The sequence below is a fragment of the Lagopus muta genome, chromosome 1 (genome assembly GCF_023343835.1).
Source record: "Lagopus muta isolate bLagMut1 chromosome 1, bLagMut1 primary, whole genome shotgun sequence".
In the NCBI taxonomy this organism is placed as follows: Eukaryota; Metazoa; Chordata; class Aves; order Galliformes; family Phasianidae; genus Lagopus; species Lagopus muta.
The window spans coordinates 186,092,777-186,118,761 of NC_064433.1; the positions used below are offsets into that span (position 1 = coordinate 186,092,777).

The 25,985-nt window shown below is 38.3% G+C and overlaps 1 protein-coding gene across 1 annotated transcript in view; it reads right to left on the reverse strand.

Moving 5' to 3' along the window:
* TYR (tyrosinase) overlaps positions 1 to 21,282 on the reverse strand; it is a 45,932-nt gene extending 24,650 nt beyond the window's left edge. The window contains exons 1-3 of the mRNA XM_048940165.1: positions 20,459 to 21,282; positions 9,707 to 9,923; positions 363 to 510 (exon numbers count right to left, since the gene is read on the reverse strand). Coding sequence (XP_048796122.1) covers positions 363 to 510; positions 9,707 to 9,923; positions 20,459 to 21,277 — 1,184 coding nt within the window. The 5' untranslated portion in view covers positions 21,278 to 21,282. The remainder of the gene's footprint in view (positions 1 to 362; positions 511 to 9,706; positions 9,924 to 20,458) is intronic.
* Between the last annotated feature and the right edge of the window lie 4,703 nt (positions 21,283 to 25,985).

The window sequence follows — 25,985 nt, forward strand, 5'->3', positions numbered from 1 at the left end:
ACATTTAGAATATTAAGGAACTACTCCAACTGATTATAGTCTTGTTAAAATGAGTCATACACTTTCAGTCCAAACTTCTTGACATACACATCCATATATATCAATTACTATGACATCATTGAAGGACTATTTTTACCTTGGTAATAAAAGCTGATTACATTTGTCAACTTTTCAAATGATGCTTAATCCAGTGAATGTAAAGACAGGTCAGGAGAGACACTTGCTCTCAAATAATAGCTAAGATGATTTTATATGTCTGAAAATGCTGTGCATGTAAAATAATTGCAGTTTTGAAGCGTAAGTGAAAACTGCACTGTAGAAACACAAAATAAATTAGGTTTACCAAGAAGAATTAAACTCACCTGTCAACAAAAGCATGGTGTAGGATGAAGATAGGATCATTCGCAGAGCCTTGTACTTGGGACATGGAGCCATTCATGTAGATGTGAAGGGCATTATGCAAACCACTTTGAGATATGTTTGATATCGCAGTGCGTGGATCAGCAAAGCCTGTATATTCCAGAGAAAATCACATGCTGATACTACAATGCAGAGAATTCTTTCACCAGTAACACTGAAGATCAAAGCACCTAATTTCAACTCATTTACTTTCAGCATTTTAGACAAGAGCTTCAGAAAACATGTAAAGGAGTATTAATAAATTTCAAAGGCATAGCAAAGATGAAATTAGAGTAAGCTAAATTAAAACTCCTGCCATGTAGCTAATGCAGCATGTCAGCAAATGTACTGCTTAATTGGTTTATATTTTTAAATTTCTACATCCATCCTGTGTGACTGTAAAAAGGAAACCTAATTCCTGCAGGTGTTTATGCATGTATGTTTATTCACATTAAACTTACTCTTTTTTTTTTCTTTTCATTTTTTTCTCTATCCTTAGGTATTTCTAAGGTACAACAGGCTAGTGTATCTCATCATATGCGCAACCATTTAATATCACTTATCTCTACAGAACTCATTCTTTAATTCGAAGGAGACAATGCAATACATGCTATTATCTTCACAAAAGGGGTTTGTAAATAATTAATAAAATATTAATGTGTGTGTATATGGTTAATAATCAATTGATGATCTTCTTTCACCTTCCCTCTTGAGCATGAAAGTCTGTGGACTGCTGTTATTTTGAATCTCTCCTAGAATACAGGCTTTACAAGTAGGTAGGTCACACAGAGCAAACCCTGAATTTCTGATCTGGTGTGGTAGCCTCCCCACACATCAGCTTTGGTGCTGGTAACCTTTTCTGAGCATCGTAACAGACAAGCCTCCTCCCTAATTTTAAGGACTCAAAATAAAAGTCAGCTAAACCACGTGGAACTTCTCTGGTTTTCTGCAAGAAAACATCTTAACCTGATGCTAAGCCCTACTGCCATCTCTGATTTGGTTCACAAAGGTGTCATATTATCACAATTTCTGTATGTTGTAGGATGAGAAAACATAATGTAGGGATATTCAAACATCTTAAAAAATCAATAATCCAATAAAAAGGGCTTTGAGCAGTATGCATATTGTGCTGCTGCTCTGTGTTTTCCCAATATTGTCACATTTTATCGAAGATGGGAAAAAGAGAAAACTCTCTGGGAAATTCTTGATTCACAGAAGGTATTGATTGACACGTGGCCATTGATGTTTTATTACTAAATAACAGTCTGTCAGTTTGGAAACTTGTTTATTAGACACCACTGAGAATGATCTGCTGGTGGGCTATTTTCACCTCTTCGTGCTTCTAAATTCCCTTATCCTTATGAGGCTTTGCCTTGTCTAGCAACCTCTTCAAGCAAAATCTTTTGGTGAAAAGTCCTGGAGAATTTTCATAGAATCGTAGAAGCATGTGAGTGAGAAAGGATTTTTAAAGGCCATTTAGTCCAACCCCCTGCAATGAACAGACACCTACAGCTTGATCAGGCTCCTCAGAGCCTTGTCCAGTCTGACCTTGAATGCTTCCAGGGATGGGGATCCACTGTATCTCAGGGCAGCATTTTTCAGTACTACACTATATACTAAATGAAGCCTATCTATTACACTAAGGGTCAAATACACCCTGTGACACCTAAGAATCAATATATAATAATAACTGTCTATCTTTTTCATGGCAATATTATGAAAAACATTTCAAGAAATTCGAAGTAATTCAGAGAAGAAAACATAATCAGGAGAGTTGGAAGAAGTAGAGTCGGCTGATGATGAAAAGACTTCAAGGTAAGGTAAATCTGGATTTAGGAGAGAGCAACAATCATGTTAATGCTTACAGATAACTGCAAGTGTCAAGTACATCCAAAGTGGAACAGGATTATTGAAGATGATGCATGGGAGCATAAACATGGGCAGAATTTCTCAAAGGGAAAATCTTGCCCACAGGAAGTTGTCTGATAGGGAATGTTATACTACCTAGCTGCCACCTAGCAAAAAAAAAAAAAAAAAAAAAAATTAAAAAATAAAACAGAATAAAATATATTTCTTAAGGTTCTGTGAAGAATAATGCATGTTGACATTTTGGCCAGAATTGATAGGAATTGATTGCAACAATTTTGGCCTTCCTTACAGGTAGCCATAGTGTGTGACCACTGGAGTGGAGTTAGTTGATTTAGCAATACTCCTTACCAGGGAATCTCTGTGAATCTTCACTGAAAAAGATACATATGTATATCATTCTGAAACTACTCTTTTACTTATATTCAGCTGCATTATAATATACTGAAGGTAAGATAGACTTGTGCAGGGTCTAGGCAGAAGGACAGATCTAGTGGTTGGCAACCCATTGCAGGGTTGATCATAGAATTTGATCATAGATCCTAGAATTTGATCATAGAATCATAGAATGGCATAGGTTGGAAAGGACCTTAAAGATCATCAAGCTCAAGTTGGAACTTGATGAACCTTGGGGTCCCTTCCAAACTAACTGCGAGGGACTCCAGAGATCATCAACTTCCAACTTCCAACTTGATTTTGATGATCTTTAAGGTTCTTTCCAACCTAAGCCATTCTATGATTGTATGTTTCGTATCAGACATTAGATACTTTCAAAAATTTCTTAATGCACTGCAAATACTTTATCTAATATTTTAGAAAAAAATATACAGAACATTCTGGCTCTAGTCAACTTTCATGAAACTCATGAACTTCAGCAATTTATTGCAATGATCATATGTTCACAAGTAACTGGGATGCTTTTAATAACCCCAACATCCCATCTCCCAGTTAATTGGGGTGCATTTAGTCATTCTCAAAGGTGCACCATGAGAAGTTAGGAAAGTCCATAAAAACATTAAAGCTAGCAGGAATAAAACTGTAGTTTGATATTAATTCATTTTATTTGTTTGGATATTAATCTTTTCTTTCAGGCAAACTGATATCACTGCCTGTGAAAAGGGCAGATCCTTCCACCTGTTTTGCATTATGGTGTGTGTGCCCGTCCTCTCCCATGTACTGAATGCAACTGTTCTTAACCCTTCTGTGAACTGAGTTAACTCACTGAACTGACAGAATACTCATGCAGTATCTTATGCAATGATTCTCAGTACCGAAAGGTGGTGAGAGTGACTGGCTAGAGGACTGAGGAAATTGCACAGAGAATTAGGTGGTAGTGAGCTATTAAATCATCCAGCCAGTATAGAAAGCTGAATCACTCAGACATCCTTCTACATTCTCATTTAATTATGGTGTATTAGAAATAGCCAGTAGGGCATATATCACTGAAGAGACTTGAGGTGTTACCAGTGATTTTAGTGAGAGAAGGATCATATTTGTAAGTGATTATAAATGTGATTCTGCTCCTACTTATAACCTTGTAGATCAGTAACAATGATTCAATGAAGTTGAAGCAACTTCAATAGAACCAGGCTAAATTAAATCAGATGAGAATTTAGCCCAAAGTTTATTATAGGAGGAGCTAATCATGTCACTCACAATTAAGGCTGCCTAACTCTTTTAGGATGATATATAGGTAGTTCTCATTAAAAATGCAGTAAGTTAAGTATATGTCTTTTAATAGAGAATTTAACTATACTAACTTTAGATTTTACTGTCTAATGTCAGAGTCCACAGACGTTCCTGTATAATCTATCAAACATTATGTATTTCAAGCAGGTACTGTTTCCCTCAAGTGCTCATTTGCCACTGTCTGAAGTGCTGTAAGTATGTTTAGTGAAGGGTATGCAGACCTTGGAGAGCATTAGAAGCCTTCAGTGCTACAGAAATGGATGAACCATTCCAGAAGTCCTTCCTCCTCTGATTATTTTAATGGACTGCCAAACCTCTGTGATACTACTGATGTCTGTGAAATATTTATTGTTGTTTTGTTTTTAAACCTCAAAACTTTCTTTAAAAATATAATTTAGTTTTGTATGACTTTCTAGGCCTGTTATTGGGGCATCAGGGACTTTAAAGGCCAAATTCTGCTCTGCATATTGCATATCCAAGTGCAGCTGACTGATACACATAGTGCCACTCTGGACAGGGATGACACTTTAATAAGGTTTCTACATTTGAGTGAAGCTCAGGACAGACAGATGCACATGCCATAAAACAGGAAAGAAGATACAGATATAAAAATTTTAAGGCCATATCCTTACAGGTCTTTGAAGCTAGTGGTGTTCTTCCGACTTACAGTGGTGGAGACTTTCATCCATTGGAAACATATTTTCTCAAGCAATGTTATTATTGTAACCACTCTAAAGTGAAGCAACTGCAAGATCTGCAGAATTTGGCCTAAAGGGCTGTAGCAAATGAAAGTTTGTGATTATCTAATTTAGACCATACCACCACCTAGGGTTTTTACTTATAATGATTCTTGTAGAACTTCACTGTGATCTGAGATGAACAGTCTTTGTGGTTATCTGTTCAGGACCCTCTGTGACTTGACAGCACTTTCTCAATGTGCAGCCCAACTTTACTCAGAGGTTGAGAATCTAAGCTGGATGAGAGATGTTGGCTGTAGGCTAAAACTTTTTTAATTAGAAGTTTTCTGCTGGAAAACTTCATTCTGAGAAACCATTTTTTGTTAGCTATATGGATTACAGTGAGAATACTGAGAAAAGTTTTCTAGATGAAAATATCTCATGGGATAGGATCTTACAGGATGTTCTATTAAACTGAAATTACATTTTGAAGTGCTTGATGTTCTGTTCCATTATTTCATGACAGGACAAGAGTAACAATACATAATTGTGTCAGACAAGGGACTGCTATGGCACTTGATACTATATGTCCTGAGTTAATTCATGAATAATCAAAGTGATATAGAGTTTTAGAATCTGAAGAATATTATTTTGTCCATTTGTGGAAAATTTAAGAGGCACTGATTTTCATTTGAAATTGCCATGAATATACTCATCTTACATGTGGAAAAAAAGTATTTTTTTGACTACCTCTAATTCTTAGAACGTGTCACATTAAAGCTGACCTACACAAAGAAGCCCAAATCTTAATTTACAGTCAGCTGATCCTCACCTATGGCTTATAATATCAACTGATTTTCTGAACTCTTCTTGCATCCAAGATGCGTCTGATGAAGTCAGTAGTGCTTTCCAGTTAGGACCTTTGTTCAACAAATCCTAAGTAAAATATTTACCTCCAAGGAAAAATATGCCACCTGCTTTTAATCCACTGTTTTTCAAAGTAGAAACTACTGTTTCAGAGTAAGAGGACATCCTGAGTGTTCAGTTCTACTGGGTGGTTGTTTTAACAGACTATATTGACCTTAGCTGATCATATTTGTTGTGGTTACTCATAATTGACATCAGTAGTGTCTGCATAGCAGTGTTATCTCTCAGGCAAACATGGATTCAGTGTGGTGCTGATGACTACCTCTTAGATGGTCAAAATGTGCTTATTCCAGTTCACATGGATGCTCAGACATGGAAGGGCATGAAGTTTTGTCCAGAAGTGCATGATGTCTAAATCTGGAATACTCTGGTTTCATCTTATAAGTGATCACAGCTGTTTTCCATTACAGAACTAAAGTTGAGGAGTAAATCTCACATGGGTGTAAATCAAGAGCCACTCCATTAGAATCATTAGCTTGGTTCTGCTCATCTTTTGTAAATCTAAAGTAGCACCACTAAGTAAAGGGAGTTACTTTGGATTTACTTTGGATCTAGAAGAAATTAGAATTTGACCTTAGTTGTATCAGCACAAACTTGGGTAAACCAGTAAAGAAGGATTTAAAAGAAGGAAATAAATGCTAGGATCTATGAACTGTTAGCAAATATGTGAGAATGCCATTACAGTACAGCACAATGGAAGCAAATTAGCAGTCTCATTTTGGCATCTGTATGTAACAAAAAGTGAAGCAGATCATTTGTAAGAAAAGAGCTACCAAAATGTATCTTTATTTATTCATTGTGAGTTTGTTGGTGGTGGTGGTGGGTTTTTTTTGTTTGTTTGTTTGTTTTTTTTTTAGTAAAGGACTTCCTACTGTCTGTTTCAATCTTAGCATGTATTTTTGACGAGGTACTGCACTTCACTGTCTTTAGTTGAATAAACTGAAAAGTTTATGGTCCTGAGGTGTAAACTTAAGTGTCAAAATAATTCAGATTAAAAATAATCTCAATGGGAAAAAAAAAGAAAGTGTCTTAAAACAAGTTAATTCCATATTGGAATAGAAAAGTTCTCAGAGTATTCAGAAGTCTTGTATTACATATCCTATTCAACTTTCGCAGACAGGAAGGCAGTAACTCAATTTGATGGACAAGATCTGGGTAGTATTCTGGAACTCTCAGTTTTTTAATTACTGTTACTTTTCAATTTTAATGCATTTTGAGAGAATGAGGAATACACTCAGAGAAAAACCTGAAGGTGCTCTTGAAGCAGAATCTTAATTAAAAACTAAAACCAATGGTCTGAAACAATTTTCATTGTGGAAGCACTAAAGAGTGTAATGATAGTTGTATGGGAAAGGAATGTCCTATTCTTCAGCAATTTTTTGTAATAATTTTCAGGAGAATGAGTTAAAAATGCCTTTTATGAAACAAACAGCGAACAGATTTTAGGACTAGCTGGTTTTATAGATAGTTCAGGCTACAAGGAGGAGCAATTTCTGCATTCTATTGAACTTCATTTTCTTTCATAACAGCTCTGGAGAACCGTAGATAGAGCTCCTTCAGCTAGGCTATTAAAGTTATAAAACAATATGGTAAGGGCACTGGGAGTTGGACTACAGCAAACATTACTTTCTTAACAGGATTTCCCCTGGTAGAGAGAGAACTGTAGTACTGAGTTGGTGTTTTGCTTTTGGTTTCACATCTATGGAATGTCCAAGGACAGGACATTTATTTTCTCAATGTGTTCCCACTGAGCTTTTTCTTACTGTAGTGCATCCTCTTAGCCTTCCTCCACATTGATCCTAGGACTTGCAAAGGGCCTTCCCCATTGCTACAGAAAATTGCTCCATCTCTCTCCTTCGCTCTTTGAACTGCACTGGGGGAATCATTCAAGTACTCTAAAAAGGCTATTATGCATGCACATCTCGATGGACTGAAAAAAAAAACAGATATAAATTCAGTCTATCCTGGCTATAGGCTAAATGGATGCAGCCAGAGGTCATGCAATGCTACGTCCAAGATAACATATGCTACTTCTGTAACTACCTAAGCTTCTGGATCATATCTGGCTTGTGTTCATCCTCAAGGACGTGTCTTTTTGTCCCAAGTTTATAGGAGGAATTATCTAAATCACGTTAAATCCATGAGAGCTCATTGGTGCCTAGCCTAGTGATAATAAGCTGGAGCTTCACAATCTTAGTAGAAATATGAACATTCTTCCGGTTCTAGAGATTTGTTACACAGAACAGGAAAGCTCACTTGGAGGAAAATTTGATCTACAAGAGTTTCTTCAGGATGTAGAGACATTGCCACAGTTCAGATAAAACATGGTCTCTTCATAGTGTGCTTGGCTGATGACTCTAGTATATTAATAAAGATCAGCCATGACTGCCATGACATTAATGTGACAGAGGCAAGAGAAAAGAATGGTAAATTAATCAGACAAAAACCCTGATTCTGGTTTTCAAATTTAAATAACTTCCTGGCTTCCTCTTTGGGAGAGGTATGTGCTTCCTCAGATCAAGGTACAATTTAATGAGTAGTCATAACACTGAAATTAAGCCTTTGAAAGTGAAGTGTCCATTTTGATTCTATGGCTCTATACACTGTGCCTTTGGCTTTGTTTACAATACTAACAGCAACACTCATGATTTTTTGTCTTGTTTATTTCATTTCCCTTTTCTCTACTTTTCCATTTTTACTCTTCACATTTAATCACTTATGTTGTGGAGAAAAATGTATAGAAAGTTATGCCACCTTTTTGTTTCCTGAACTTGTTGTTTTTTTTTTTTTTTTCTCAAATGTAAAAACCACAACTGCCAACAAAAACTGTTCAGAGCTGGAGTCAGTAATAAATATCTTTATTTTCTTTTGTTTTCAGAATGCATATTTCACTTTTTTTAACCTTTTTTTAGTACTGAAACAGATTCTTTTTTTTTTCTTCCCCGTTATGGCATTGCATACTGCATCAAGAGTAATACCAGACAATTAAAAGCTTTGCTTTGTTATCCTCACACCAAAGTCTATACTGTATTTTTTGGTCCTTGTGGCTTCCTTGCAAGTAAAATCTCTGGCATACCAATGAAAATACGGCCAATTTGATTCAGCAGATAAATAATACAGCAGGGAAGTAATGGTTTTTGGTAACTATAATGTGCTAGCCTTGTTTACTAGCAATTTAGCAAGTTTTGAAAGAGATTGGGTCAATAGATAATTAAGAATAACAATTCTATTTACAAAAGAATCCTCGTTTATCAGCAAATTAGGAACCTTTATAGTGGATTGGCTAATTAGATAACTGAGATGAATAACTAAACACTTCAGCAAAAGATGCTGAAGGTAGACTAGATTTCAGGAAGAAATTCTTTACTGTGAGAGTGATGAGACACTGGAACAGGTTGCCCAGTGAGGTTGTGGATGCCCCCTCCCTGGAACATTCAAGGCCAGGCTGGATGGAACTATGAGCAACCTGGTCTAGAGGGAGGTGTCTCTTCTTGTAGCAGAAGATTGGAACTACATGATCTTAAAGGTCTCTTCCAATCCAAACCATTCTGTGATTATATGATTAATGTTCAAGGTATAATGTCATCCTTAATCCTTGGATTCTGGCGTGAAGCTACTACGAGTTGCTGAATGCATATACACAACCCAAGTGGCAGCATCTTCTTTCACCCTTGACATTCAGCACAGTCCCTGGAAGACAGACTCAGGATAATCCTGCAGTCTGCATGGACATGGTTGCAATCATGGGAAAGTAGGTTATTAGATTATCTGTTTTTATCTGTTTTTATCTGTTTTCATGCAGATATATTTCTGTGCCTGGTACTAACTATTGTTGAAACAATGTCTCATAATAGATGGATTTAGGGTCTGGTCTAGTCTGTGCTTTCAATATTTTTAACATGGTACTTCCTGTATGTTGATAGGAGTAAGTATTATTTATAATACTTATTTAATAATTATTATCATTTTATAATTATATATGGCATAATACAATATATATTTATACTATTTTACATTATAGTATGTTATGCTATATAATTATGAGTTGTGCATAATGAAATTAGCTAAAAACATCTAAAATTTAAAAGCTCTAATCCTAGAGACAATCAGGTTACTGACAGAAATGTCATAGCAGAGTGAAGCGTTACCTTCCAAAGTGTTTCGGAAGCTGTAATTGGCCATTTTATCCATGGATCCAGATTCATACTGAGTGAGTGACAGACAAAATTCAACTTCTGATGAAGATGGGAGCCTTGGGGTCCTTGATTTGTCATTGTTTCCAGGATTTCGAAGAAGAGGCCCTTCAGTAGTGGCGTTGCATAAAGCCTGTTGGCTGTTGTACTCTTCAGATCGAGTGCAGATTACCTGTACAAAACACTTTCTATTAGCAAAGTTGCAGTTAAAAAAAAAAAAGAAAACAAACAAAGAGATACTTTGATTACTATATTAGGAAGAAGTGAAGGAAATATATGATATAGTAAGGTTGTTGCAAGAATATATATTTAAAATTGTCTATGTAATGTTTTAATATAAGAAGATGTTTCATGGAAAACATCACCCTACTATGGTGCAAATTTTGAAATAATGCACCAATGACTGTCCATGTGGGATAATGTATCACCTTTTTTTGCACTTGGAAACTCATGAAAGCTAAATTCAGTGTTATCAATCAGTGCAGCAGGATTCAAACGGAGTTAAACCTTTTGCTGCAGTTGCAAAAAGGAGGCTTTTGGCTTCAACAGGCTACTGAACAAAGCCATAATCATGGACTTGTCTCCGTATGCAATAAAGGAGAAAATTGTTGACTTGGAACATGAAAACAATTGTAATTTGGTCTGAAAATATCTATCTGTGCTTTGTCAAACTAAATGGACAAATCACTTAGTTTCACTGTATCTTGATGATTTTTTATGTACAAAATGAGAAAATACCATGTTCTTCACAAGAAGATGCAAATATATCAAAATCTGAGGTGTTGTTTTCATGGATATTGGAAAAGTATTAACATTCAAAAGTTTTTCATCCTGGGAGTGTATCCTTGTTTCATCAACTGAAACAATGGAGAATGTGTGTGAAAGCACCATATTTGCATTGAATGAGGTGGAGGAACGTGAGGTTCTCCATGATGGAAAGAAGTGAATGGGAGATTTACTTTGCCACTGCTAATTGTGTACAAATTGCCAGGAATGAAGAAACACTTTAGGGCAACTGTGCAATCAATAGAGAGAAGCATCTCCAGAGTGTGATTCAGCCCCCCCAGACCAGATGTCTGGTAACTGAGATGTACTTACTTCCAGGGGTGCCAAGCTCTCTCCATTGATTAAGACAGTGAAAGAAAATATGTAAAAAAAATCAATGTGGGAACAGTCTCTGGACTGCAGTTAGCAAGGAAAGCAAAATTAAATGTTCTGCTTAATGTTCTGTTCCTGCATTAGGGTGGGATGAATCGCACCCTGGAGGCATGGATATGCCTCTGAAGTCACTTAAGACAGAGTCAAAAGCAACCTGCTTCACAGCCTAACAAACTTTTGGAAGACTGGAAGGAGATGACAAGAGAAGAATAATTTCCTAAGTGATTTGTCCACATAGAAAATGTGTGACAGGACTGGTGATATAACCTAGATTTCTTAAGGATCTGGAGTTCTTAAATGATAAGCTTCTTATGAATATGAATCATATGAATCTCATGAATAAATTCTTTTTTTTTTCTTTTTCTTTTCTTTTTTTTTTTTTTTTTTTTTTTTTTGAGATAAGAAAGCTTATCAGAGAAATTTATCCATTGAGACTGCTCTGATAACTGAAATTTGCCCTGGTATATTAAAACTGCTAAGGTGCCCTTGGAGGCTGAAGGTGATTGTCCAGCAGGGTTTAACATGCACAGAACTCAATTTCTTTTGGCAGATCTCCCAAGGATTGTGCTTCCAAGAAATTTATTTTCAGATTTCACCAAGAAGGAAGGGGTAGCAAGATAGAGAGACCTACACTTGAAAACACAAAGCATAGCTACACAGCTGTTTTGATGACTGTTTTCTCATTACTCTGATGAAGTTCAACCGAAGTTAAAAGGAAAGCAGGGGGATGATTCATGTGGGAGATGTTATAGTTATTTTTTTGCTTATAGAGAATGCACAATCTCAAGTCCCTATAAATGCACTAGTGAAGAAAATGGGTAAGCCTTGCCTGGTGGGCCTCAACTCTTTTTCCCAGTCAGCACTTGGCTCAGAAACTGCAATCACAAAAGCTTTCTTTCCACCTTGGTTTTCTCCAGTCCGTTTGTACAGTTCTCCTGGCTTTGCTGCCTTGTCATCTCTTGTCTTTTCATCCTCAGCCCACTACCCAGAGATATAACCCCACTCATCATAAAGAGGAATCATGCATTGCTTTCACAACTGGCATCTCAGACACTCAGGGAGCCTTCAAGCATGAGTTCAAATATATCTAAATGAAAGAACATGGCCCCGTTGTTTTGTTTGTTTGTTTTTAGTGTGATTTAATTACACTCAATGTTAGGAGGCTTATAAATGCTTAAAGTGTTATTTTTTTATTCAATTTGTGTCTCTGTGTAGCCCTTTTTAACTGACCAAGTGAACAGAAGCAAGATGCTGTAACGTATCTGGTAGTGAATGATCATGAAATGCCCACATTAGGGGCAGGAATGAAAGTGCCTGTAAGTGAAAGTAACTGTGCCTTGCCTGCCCTGAACCAAACACTGAAGTCTGGCTGTAAAATGAGCTTGGGTGCTTTTCCATAAGGGTGTGATTTAGGTGTTACAAGTTATAGTTCTATCCTGAAAATATTATTTGCTGTTTTATCAGTCAGGTGAAGTGTTGGTAGTAACAGCACATAGGGCAGTCAAAAGCATCTTTTTTTATCCTTCTGGATTTAATCTGCATAATGTTTACACAAAATAGGTCATAGCAATGCCTTTTTTTTTCCTTTCAGTATGAGGTCTTTCTGCTAAAAAAATGCTCTTTAAACACATTTTGTATTCCATTTTCGAACAGTTCTGAGCAAATTTCTCTGTTAACTCTGAAAAAGCCTCACATTCAAACTGCACCCAGCGTCTGTATGCACAAATCCACTGGCTACACAGAAATCGTTACAAAGATTCTCTGAGGAACAACTTATGTAAGCAATAAGCAGAGCAAACACCAGTAGATGGCAGTCCAGAATGCACAGCAACATTCATGGGCTTCGTGTCAAAAAAAAAAAAAAGAAAAAAAAAAGAAAAAAAAATCCCTTGGTGCACTGCAGCTGAGATCTTCTGCACAGCTCTTTGTATCATTTCTTAGAAAACAGGCTGTAAATGTGCAGAAGCATTGCTGCTGTTTAGTTTGCTCCTGCTTGCACAGGCCAGCCCCTGGGCTGAAGTAAAAGGAATTGCTTTTGGCAAAGTTCAGTCTTTTATCTGACACTTTTAAATTCAAAGCTTTGGAGTTTTGAGTGACAAATTATTTTTGCTTATTACATAGAGACATGCAGTACATGTAACATATACCTGAAAAGTAACATACACCTGGAAAAGTTGGTGAATAATTTTATTGGGTATTGAAATGGCTGCTCATTGAAAAAGTGGTCTGAAATTCCTTTGGTTGCTGAGGAAGTGCAGCCTGTAAGAATTGAATCTGCACCTCTGCATATTGCTTCCTCAGAGAGCCAGTTCCTAACTCTGTTCCTCCTATGAGCCCACAAACCACAGATCTACCCTTGTCTGGAAGATGTATCAGAACATTTTTGTGGTTCTATGCTCCAGCTTAATACACATAAAATAACACTTTGGAGTGCAGCCAGAGCAACCACTTGCCTGTGAGGCACATTGTGCCTCTCTCAGGGGTGAGAAATGGGCATTTCCAAGCCGTCCTTTGGTGCATTTGGTCATCCTTCTGTACTCAGCTCTGGTGAGGCCACACTTCCAGTACTGTGTTGAGTTTTGGGTCCCTCATTACAAGAAAGACATTGAGGACCTGGAGTGTGTCCAGAGAAGGGCAGCGAAGCTGTGAGGGGTCTGAAGCACAAATGTTATGGGAAACAACTGAGGGAACTGGGATTGTTCAGTACAGAGGAGAGGAATCTGAGGGGAGACCTTATCACTCTCTACAACCAGCTGAAAGGGAAGTTGTGGTGAGGTGGGGATTGGTCTCTTCTCCCACGTAACTAGAGATAGGACTAGAGGGAATAGCTTCAACTTGCACCACAAGAGGTTCAGGTTGAACATTAGGAAAAATTTCTTCTCAGGAAGACTGTTTATGCACTGGCACAGGCTGCCCATGGAGGTAGTGAAGTCACTGACTCTGGAGGTGTTCCGAAAATGTGGAGATGTGGCGTTGAGAGACATGGTTAGGAGGCATAATTGTAAGACATAATCTAATCTTAATTAAATGGCAAAGCTCAGGCATTTTCTTCACCAAAGAGGAAAAATACACAGAAATCCCCAAATCTACAATAGATCAAACTGTACTTTGGGAGCTTAGTTTTATAGGCAGCACTTTAGTAGGTGCTGTGTCTATAGCAGCCCAAATGGTTTCTAAGAGATCGTGTATATTTATACTTAATTCTTAATGTACTCCTGAATGTTAGCAGAAATGAGAAGATAAAACAGACAAAGAAAAAAGAAAATTTGTAAACTAAAACTTTGTGAAGAAACTCTAAAAACCTTTATATGCATTCTTTATGCAAGTGAAAAGTCATTAATTATCTCTGTGACCCTTCCAGCATAAGCATTAACTGGAAGAGCTATGAGACTGAAGGCTACAAATAGATGAGACAAATGTAAAGTGACAGCTCAAAAACAAACCCAGGCCCTGCAAGGTATTTTCTCAGCCTCCAGAAGAAGTTGATGAGTTTTGTCTATTTGCTCAGAGGCAGCCCCAAACTGGTGGATAACTTACATTGCACTCAACACTTCAAAATGTTGCTGGGGAGGAGTAGAAAACTCTGGTATCAATTAGGGCTGCAATATTTGTAAAGTCTTTCTGGCTCGATAGACTGTGATTCCCTGATCTCTCTGTCTCCAAGTTGTGCCCTCTCTGTGTTGCTGTATCTGTATCCACCACAAATTCTCAGACCCATCTTTCTATAGGCAGGATTTTTTTCTAGTGAATTACAAATAAATAAAAAGAAAGAAAATGCATTTTTTTGTGAAATTCAGTAGCTGTTAATTTCTATAACTTTGAGTATTGTTTTTTTGTTTGTTTGTTTGTTTGTTTGTTTTTCCACAGAACTGTAGAACGACCCAAATGGGAAGTAACCCACAAGGATTATCATGTCCAACTGTGGGTTCCACAAAGGAATCAAACCCAAACCCAATGTCTGAGAGTGCTGTCCAAATACTCCTTGAACTCCAGCCGCTTGGGGCCGTGCCTGCTGTTCCATCCCAATGGAGCAGCCCTCTGGAGCAGCCCCTTTCCCTTGCTCCCTCTTGCTTTCCTGTCAACTCTGCTCCCTATGAGGGAGCAGAATGCCCAGAAGTCCATTAATGATAACATTCTAGTTCAAGTATTGGACAGACCGACAAGAGGTGAAGAACTGCTGGACCTATTGCTCACCAACACAGAGGAGAATTTTAAAGATATTAAGCTTGGAGGTAGCCCAGGCTGCAGTGACCATGTCCTGGTCAAACCTGTGATCTCAAGGAACTCAGGCTTGGCAAAGAATGGAATCAGGACTCTGAACTTCAGGAGAGCGAATTTCAGGTTGTATAAAGAGTTGTTGGATGAAATCTCCTGGAAAACTCCACATGGGGACAAAGAAACATAACATAGCTGGCGGCACCCTAAGGATGCCTTTCTGAGAGCACAAGAACTCTCCATCCTCCAGCAAAAGAAATCAGGATGATGAGTCAGGAAATCACCTGCACATGCTTGAAAAGTGGGCACACAGATATCTAATGTGGTTTAACAAGACCAAGTGCTGAGTGTTGCACTTGGGTTGCAGCAATCCCAGATAGGAGAAGAACTCATTGTGAGCAGTTCTGCAGAGATGGACTTGGGACTCCCGATAGACAAAAAGCTAGACATGAGCCAGCAGTGTGCCCTTACAGCCCAGAAGGCCAACTGCATTCTGGGCTGCATCAGAGAGAGGTGATTGTCCCAGTCTCCTCTGCCCTCGTGAGGCCCCAGCTGGAGTATTGGTCTTGGGTGCCCAGTACAGGAAGGATGTGGAGGTGTTGGAGCAGGTCCAGAGGATGATCAGAGCATGAAAGCAGCTCTCCTATGAAGAAAGGTTGATGGAGTTGGGCCTGTTTGTCTTGGAGAGGAGAAGGTTCTGTGGAGACCTCATTGTGGCCTACCAGTACTTGAAGGGTGCTTGCTAGCAAGAGGGGAACTGACTTTTCACACAGTCCAAAAGTGATAGGACAAGAGAAAATGGCTTTAAATTAAAATAAGGTGGATTTAAGTTAGATGTTAGGAAAAAATGTTTTACTCAGAGAATGGTGAGGCGCTGGGACAGGCTGCCCAGAGAGTTGTTCATGCCCCATCTTTGGAGGCATTCTAGGCTATATTGGATGAGGCTCAGGGCAGCTTGATCCAGTGGCTGTTAGCATGTGGCATGGGATTGGAAGTGCTGATCTTTAAGGTCCTCTCCAACCTAAGCCATTCTACAATTTCCATTTTTAAAGGTGTACAGAAAACAGTGCTTTGAATTATTCCCTCAGATTATTCAACTAGCAGTACAGTTCTGTGATAAGCTGTGCTTAGAATTAAGTAACAGTGCCTGAATAGCAGAAATTATTATTTCTTATAAAGTCATATTTCCAAGTAATGGATCTAAAGTACTGCCATTATTAGTTCAAGAGCCTTGTATCCATTTGGTATTTTCGGAGTGTATTTCCCATTTGTAGTATCTTTCCATTTGTAGTTCTACAGGACGATACAGAAAGAAGTGCTAAGGGAAATTCTTACTGCTTGCATCAAAAAGTTGGCTCTAGGCTTGCACCACGACAGCTGAGAGTAGGCAGCCCTCCACGCTATGCAATTACTTCTCACAAATAACTTTTATTTTAGGAGAGAGAAAATTCAAGGGATGGAGGATGAAGTCAGTGGTGTAGCCTGGTTGCACAACTACAAATCTAAAACAGCATTTATATTCTCCTGCATTATTTTCCTCATTGATTGTCTAGCACATGGGGGATAAAACCCAGAACTCTGATGCTAAATCCCAGCAGAAATATTCTGCTTTTAATTGCAGAAGGCTTTTAAAATTTATTTAGGTATTTATTTATTTATATTTGTATTTGTAGCTCCATTGACTTCAGTAATTTCCCCACAGAATCATAGAATGGCCAGGGTTGGAAGGGACCTCAAGGATCACGAATCTCCAACTCCCCTGCCACATGTAGGGCCACCAACCTCCACGTTTAATGCTAAACCAGGCTGCCCAGGGCCCCATCCAGTCTGGCCTTGAACACCTCCAGGGACAGGGCATCTACAACCTCTCTGGGCAGCCCAAATTGTCTCTGGTGAAGAGGAGAGTGGAATTTCACCCACTTCTACTTAAGCAAGGCATCATAATTATTTCTTTAGCAAATTCATTAGCTTGAATAATTATAGACATAAACAGTAAAACTCTCAAAATGTCATGGAAGAGCTGCATTTCCCACCTTGCCCTCTGATAAATTGGTGTGGAATTATAAAACTTGGTAAAGGTGCCATGCACTCCTAAATAAATCTAAATGCAACATTTGAATCATCAAAAGCAAGTATCCGAAAGCATAGGAAAATCCTTTCTACCCACTCTGAAGTATGAAAGAAGCAAACAAACAAAACCACTAAAGATCCCTGGTAAACTTTCTGGCTAAAGCAGAGGCAGGAATCAAAAGTTTCACTTAGGTGGTAAGCATCAGGAAAATGTGGACTGATAATTCACTCAGCTAAGTGGTAACAGCAGCGTGCCAAATAAAAGTAAGGGGAAAGCAAGAATTTCAGCATGTATTCATGGGTATCCATGTTGCCATGGCAACTTCTCAATGGAATAAAGTATTTTCTCCTTTCTTTAGGGATTAAAAAAAAAAAGATAGATGCTGTTCTGCAAATAGACACTTTGCCTTTTTAAAACAATTCCATAACTGTATCTTGAGAAGAATTTCCTCCTGTAGCAGACATTGTTTCATTATGCTTTAGAAACAGACTTGATATTGTAAAAGGACACTACATTTCAGACACGTTATTCAAGAGGTTTCTCTTGCCCTCTTTTTAATCTATATGCTTATTAAAAACCTAAATTCCTCCACATTTCTGGATCTTCCTCTTCTCCCTCTCTCTCTTTCTCTCTCTCTTTTTTTTTTTTTTTTAAATCCTCTTGTTTATCTACAGAGCTTAGATAACCAACATATTCTGCAGCAGATCTATGCTTTGTGGTTGACATTAAGGCTGTGTTTGTTTCCTCTCAATTTTCTGGAGTGAGATTCTAATCTCTTATTTTTTGCTATTTAAAGCAACTGTATCAACTAAGTTATTCCATCGTCAGCAAGTGTTAAAAATTAGATTCAATGCCAATAAAGAAATATCAGTTAGTTTTGCTTCTTCACCCCAAGCTCACTGACTGAAAATGTCACTCTGTTCAATCTCGGTCATTCTTTCCTGGATAAGGCAGCTGGTAGTGGATGTTAAAGTTAAATAACCCCCTTTGAATTTGAAATTGTGCTATTTTGGAAACTGGAAGCTATTTTGGAAAGTATAACATTTCCAGAAGTGACTGAAAAATATAAGTGATAAACATTCACTTTCAGAAATGACTTGGAAAGCTTCATCAAAGAACTTAGGTGATTGCAGTCATAGATACTGACACTGAATGCATTTTAAATATAGAACAATATTCATTGTTGTGCCTACTGAAGTTACAAAATATATGTGTTTTTAAAGCCACTGATTTCATAAAATGTGTTTGTTTCCATGATATATCTACGACAATAACCTTAAATGAAAAGTTATAAACTGACTTATTCTTAAATATATTCACTGCGTCTGGCAAAGCGTTTGGGTTCTTATCTCTAGGATGGAGAAGTTCTAAGAATTTGGATATGGTTAATAATATCTTTGAAAAAGGGAGCTAAATCTAACTATCCGATACCTCCAGGGCTTTTAGAAAATGTTGCTAGCAGCTTGCTGATTCCTTTATACAACCTACCTCCTACGGCTTTGGTTGTCTCATCCAGTACACTGCACTAAAAGCTCCACTTGACAAATATAGCCAGCTCAATTCCAGTTTCATTTATTCCACGTTAACACTTGTACCATTTCCTGTAACTCTCTATTTAGTTGTGCACAGACCGGGATCAGATCCACTTCATTCTGATAATGCAGTCCAATTTAGTCAGTAGAGTTCATCTTGATTCCTACTATTAGAAATAAGGGTAATCTTTACATATGAAATCAAAATACATGTTTTTCGACTCTATTTATTTTATGTCTATGGATAAAATATATGTGGCCAGGAATGTTCCTGGGCACTGAGACCAAATTACAGCATTGCAGAATATCTCAAATTGGAAGGGACCTATAAGGATCACTGAGTCCATTTCCTTGCTCCAAGTCCAAAATCAGACCAAACAGCATGAAATAATCCATAGCTATGCTAAATATAAAACACAACATCTTAGTTTCCTGAAGAGTGTAACTTCATACAAACAGCCACCTAGAAATGGTCCCTGAAAAGTACCTATGAGGGGGGACAACTAAATATAATTATACACATACATTTAACATAGTATGTATGTTTAGATACATATGTATTTATATAATGCATACAAAATTTGTGCCAGAGAACATCCTCAAATAGGTCTGTTATAGTAGATGGAAATGCTTGAGTTTACAGGACTAGACGTAGACCACATTATTTAGAGGGCACAAGTCAAGATTAAATACACAAAACCAGCCCACTAGCCCCAGTTAGTCGTTGTTCTGTAAGGCCAGAATATCAGTGAGCTGCTGGCTTGTATCTCTTTCACTTCCCATTAAATCACTAACACTGCTCAATCTTCATTTGGGTTGTTGGTACAGAAATAAATAGAACAGAGCTTGATTTACACCAACATAATCATAGACTTCAGTGCCAGAAGGGACTGTTGTTATTGTCATTATGGAGTACGTCTGTAGAAGCCAATAGACCTCTGCTACTGTATTTTAGGCACTGTGATAATAATGAGCAAGAGCCAAATAAACTCTAGAAGCTCTCAGTGTTAGAACAGCACAGTATAGTTTGAATATATGAGACTGTATCACCTAGGTAAATATGTAATCTTGGCTTACAAACTAACTCACAGTGTTTGTAAGTGGAAGGCATAGCTCTCGAACTTACTTATTTCCTTTGAGCAACAAAGATCGCTTCTTATTTTTCTTTTGAACTACTGAGGTGAACAGCACAGATGTTTCTTCCACGCTCTAAGGATTATTTACTTATTTATTTGCTTATTTATGTTGAAAGCAGACAAGACTAATTGGCTAGTTTTAACTCTTGATGTAGAAAGTCACAGAGAGGAGTAGATCTTCTTAGAACCATTTACTTCATTCAGTCACCAACCATTTTGCAGTGATTGTTTGCTAGCTATTTGCATACATAAACATTTCTTTAACTCAGCTGGCTGCTCCAGCACACACAATCCTATTCAGTCTGTTAAAGCTCATGCCTGGAAACAAAAGCATGACTTTCATCCCTCTAGACTGATTTTTATTCATAATGAAATATGTTCTACAGTCAAAGCAGAGATAGAGAGATGAATGAATACTCTAAATGAAGATCCACATAAAATCTGGAAAGCAGTTTACTTTCTCTCCAGATTCTGCACCTCTCTTAAGTACCTGAAGTCAGGTTGGATAGTTTGAGCTTGATCAGCTTTTCCCTTTCCCTAGTTCTGCCCTATCCTCTCACCCTCCCCTTACCTTCATCCCTTTGCCTGTCCTTACCTGCCATGAGGAGAAAAATGATGCTGGGCTGAGTAAATTAGGGTTGGTGGGGTGTTGGCCACCCATGTATTCATCAGTGCAGATTACACAGTCCTCTGCATCTCGCCAGTCCCAGTAGGGTATGGCAAAGTTCTCATCACCCGTTATCTTCTGTATCTCACGTTCCCACAGCAGCAGAAAAGCACGATGCCAAGGCAGAAAACCAGGAGCTTCATGGGCAAAATCAATGTCCCTCCACACACTGGAGCCACCTAAAAGTGTGTCTCGAGAGGCATAATAATGCATCCAGACGAAGAGATCATACACGTTGATATTTCTGAACATGGGGTTGGAGCCGTTGTTCATCTGAGCATATGTGCCAGTAGCAATGACATAGTCCTTGCTAGGGATATTCTTTGCTAGGTTAAGGTAGGCAAGGAACTTGTCCTTCTCACTGACGGTGAGCTGGAAGATGTTTCTTCTCGTTCTGAGTCGCCTTTCAGTGCAGTTTTGTCCTGAGAAGCCAAACTTGCACTCCCCACAGTCGAACCCCATGAAATTGCCTCTGCATCTGCATGTCCGGTTGTAAAACACAGAAGGCCAATCCTCTCTATCATCCACTCCTGAGAAAGGAAACTGTGGTCCCAGAGGAGCTTGAGAGAGAAGGATGCGCTGGCAGGTTCCTCTGTTGGAACGCTCCCCGCAAGGGGACCCATCTCCAGCCCAGGGAGGACAGCACTCCTTCCTCAGCAAGCTTTGTGTGTTCGCACAGACTCTGGGGAACTGCCCAGCGGACGGCTGAAGGATGACCAGCAGTGAGCCCATGGCAAACAGAAACATCCTCACAGAGCAGCAGGAGAGCATCAGCGTTATGCTTCAGTGCATGGAGAGTTCTCTCTGACTGTTCCAATGACCTGAGTGTGAAAGAAACTTCTCCACCCAACTGGGAATGCTTCACCACTGACTTCTGCTACTGTGCACCCTGCAGTGCCCTTCCCCATTCCTACCCTGGATGCATTTACACGCAGAATACACTTCTGTGATTAATCTGACTATCACATGTTGTGGATGAAAGCCAACTGACTTTTTCCCCACCCCCTAAAGGTTTCAAAATGAAGGCAATTATTGCAAAATTTTAATCTTCTGCCTAGCACATGATTGCTTTCTTGTTGCAGTTGAAGAAGAAGTAACATTAAAATCTGGACACGGGATCAACAGTTGGCTATTAGGCAACATTGTTTGATAATATGCTTTTGTGTAAATTATTGCTTGAAAAAAGATCCAGAAAATTTGATCAGTTAAGTAAGGACAGTGAACAAAAAAATGGGAAAATGACTATTAGTGTGCAGATAGGAGGGGGCACAATAAATTATTTGGCTTGGTCTTTTTTTATATTTCAGCTTAAGCTGACTTTCCCAGACCAGCATATGGCAAAGTAACTCTACAAAGTGAAAAATTGTCAAGAAAAAATAATGTTCATTCCCCTGTTATGTCTAGCATTTAAATAGGTAACTCCATGTCAAAATCTGCACCCAAATCTCTTCAGTTTTTTTGGAATATACACAATTTGGTATCAGATTTGACAACAGTATTTTTATCAGGATCTGGAAACCAAACCTTGGCTTCTGTCTTCCTCCCATCAGGAAGCACCAAATCTATGTGCTTTGCTCAGTGCATTACTCCAGACAACTCACTCCTTTTTCTTCTTCTAAGAAAGCCTGATCTGCAATAGCGGAGCTATACGAAAACTATTAGAAGTTATACCTACTTTGAAATTATCTCTTGAAGCAGGGACAGCTGTTGGTTTACTTGTAGGCAAATTGCACTTAAATTGTGCAGTTTTCTTTAGCTATCATTGTTACTACTAAAACTGCAGGAGTTTTGTTGTCATTGTTGCAGTTGCTTTCATCTCTTATTTTTTCCCTACAAGAATAATGGCTACAGAGAACCTCAGGAAGGCAGGAACAATGCCTAGGAAACTAAGTGAGATCTCTGCTGGGAAACGATGCCTTTTGCTGGGATCAGCAGGTCATCACATGACCGTGCTGAGGAGCACGAGGTGCTTTAATCCTGCTGGTTTCTACGCCTCAGATATTCAGGGAGATTATCTCTGAGTGCCGGTGCCTATGATGGGGGCTCTTGGAGCAGAAAGAGCAAGGGTAAAAGACTTGTATTTTCAGAAATAGTTCTAACCACAGGCTGATGCTTACTGTTTGTCTGGTTCTCCTTGTTCCCATGCTAGGCTTGTAAAACAGATTTCATCACGGAAATGCCGCTTGTTTGATTTATTTTATTTTCTTTCTTCCTGGCTGTTTGGGAAACCTTTGCAATCTACTTCATTTATGGTTCCTCCTGTGGAGGCTAGTGCAAAACTGCTACACATGAGAAGAGAGCCATCTCGGAGCATAATGATATGTATTTTCTAATGTTCAGTGAAAAGCTGTGGGGATTAAGAAAGGCTTGAGGCAAAGCCTCAGAGCAATCCAGAATAGCACTTAAATGTATATTTAAGCAGACAGCTACACACAAAAACGCATTCAATATCTTTTGTTCATATTCAATAGAGATTTTATGTTCAATGTTAAAGAAAAAAAGAATACAAGTCTTGATGTTTGTCATATGACACATTTCTGAAGCAGCTGCTTAGCAGGAGAATCTTCTGTGAAACTATATGAATGAGAAACTATGAATGAGAAATGTGACTGATGAGAAGCATATGCCGCCCTTCTTGACCTACCAATAAGCAGAGGCTTCCTTTAATTAACTGTCAGTGATTCAGATAGTATTTGGAAAATCAACCTTTCCATCTGTAAACAACCATAAGTAAGACAATATATGTTCCTATTCCCCTGCATGATTGAGTCACCAAAACATGAGATAGTCACACCTGATGTGCTGCATCCAGGCCAAATTCTTGTCATTAATAATACCTCAAAAGACTTTCCATTCCTTCAGACCATCATCATGGAATTCTAGAATATCTGAGCTGGAAGGGACCAGACAACTCCTGGCTACACAAATGACCACCCAACATTCAACCCATATCTGTGACAGAACTCTAACAGAACCATCATTTATTTTTAACTGAAGTTTGTGCATAAGTCAGACTTTAGACAGAACTGTCTTGAATTTTGCCAGTGGATTGACATCATCATGCTGCATGCACTGAAACCTCATTATCACATATGAATCCCAACATCTGAGAATGAGTCAAGACTTTTTTATTCAAGGCGGACAAATGCTAGGTTTTCCACAAGATCAGCATGGTTGTAGCAGACCACTTACCATATCCAAAAACATACTGTAATTTGGTGGCCCTACCCAGGTTTATCTAATTCTAGAATGAAAATGACCATGAATTTGGATCCTGCAGAGGAAAGCTCCAGGAACAACCAAGCGTGGGGCTCTGAATTTTAACTCCACACAAAAATTTGCAACTGGGTCACTTGAAGGATTGATTTCAGTGAAGCGGAGTAATACAACAATATTTAAGACCTAAGATGTGCTTTCATTACAAAATTCTTAAGTGCTTTGTAGAGCTGTCAGTAATTACAGATAAGAAAACCATCACAGATACAGAATAGTGAGATATCTTCCTGACATACAGATGCTGTTTTTCTTGTGGTTTTAGGATTAGTTTTTCAGCATCATTGCAATTGCTAAACCAAATTGTTTACATGGACAGTACTCATGATTTTCTGATGTAATTATGAGCAAAGGAAAAACAACAAATCAAATTACAAATAGTGCAAAAATAGCTCTTGACCAGAGTTAACTCACATTTAGGAGATATTATTGGAAATTTCAATTTTAGGCTGCTGAAGCAATGAAATGAATGAAGCAATCAAACTTTCAGGTAATATTAATGGGTTTTTAAAACTTCTAGCATCTGGATGATACTGTGAAGATAGTGTGTCTCAATATCGTTTCTTAGTAATTTTTAGGAATTCTGTGGGTTTTTTAGAGGTTTAATTGTCTATGTTAAGCAGAGAAAAAATTGGGAAAATCAAAATGTGCTTTTAATTGAAATTATTTTAAAAGCCAAGTATAAAATCATTTAGAAACAAAAGTTGGATAAACAGAGAGACAGATCATGTTGCCCAGTTTTAATGGACAGAAAAAATTAAGTATAGTGAAAAATAGAAGCATAATACATGGCTACTTGAGGCAGATGAGTACAAGGACCTTTTGACAATGAGAGACCACTGACGAGGGTAAAGAAAGATGGCTATTATCCAGCCAGGAAATTCAACTCAACAAACCAGTAGGCTTAAATTATGCTCTTTGATCCCTGCTCGCTCCTTGCTGTTGTTTAGCATCAGCACCCTTATGCACTACACAAGGCACTGTGTTTCAGACATTTGCCTGAGCTCCTGCTGAGCTTGTATTTCATGCAGCTGAAGGACTAAGCGTTGGTTTTTCTTCCCTTTCCACATCCCAAGTTCCAGATGGAGCTAACAGTATTTTTGATGGCTTAACCATGAGCCAAATCTGGTGCCTGGCCCCCAGAAGAGGGAGAACAGTGATGGAAGCAGAAGGGTGATATTTGAGCATGCCATAGGTACTACCATGAAGAATCCTATCTCGCAATGAGAACCATGAAAAACCCAAGTATTTAAATTTTATTGCAAGGAAAAGGAAAATATTCACTTTCAATCTATAATTAATTTTTTGTTGTTAGGTGAGAAGAAAACACATTTCTGATTGGAATGTAAGAATTTGGCTCTTTATTGAGAAGCAGACTAGGAGCTCCCACACGCTTTTTAGCTGAAGATAAATACCCCCACACCTTTTTTGGTATGATATCTGGAAATAAGACTTAAACACCCATTTAGATGTATGAAAGGAGCATGGCCTCAGGCTGAAAAATGATTCTGAGCCCTGTAAGTAATCAACTTTTAACTCAGGAGCAGCATACCTAATATCCTCTCAGCACAGCTGATGATATGATAGATACACCCGCAGGTGAATTCAGTCGTGAGTGGGATGTCAGCCCTTAATCTGAAATTCAGTGAGGACAAAGTTCGATCAAGCTCGGCATGTGCAGCGAGTCGAAGCCACCCTGTGCCGGCCCTAGCCCTGAGCCCTTGCAGAAAAAGTCATGTATGTAATTGGCTTTCTAGGCTAAAATTATGTTATGGCATAATTTTATCAAGAGCAATCACTGCATTATTGAATCAACCCCCTTACTGATCACAGCATTAACCTGCTCCATGCTTGAATCCCTAGTCTCAGCATTGATGAATTGCTCAGAGAAGGCTGAGCCGGTGTTATAGATGTTGTTGCTTTTATGCAGTATGCAGAGATGAGAAATGCATGTTCATGTTCTAACAGAAACAGAAAGGTGTGGACAGATGATATCTCATTGGCTACAAAGCCTGCTGACTTGAAGTTAATCTTCTGGTTTTAACATCATTGAACCATTGAGTTTAACAGAATCAGTGTTTTTATTATAGAATCATATAATTATAGAATCATTTGAATTGAAAAGGACCTGTAAAGATCATCTAGTCCAATTCCCTTACAATGAACTCCCATGCAATGAACA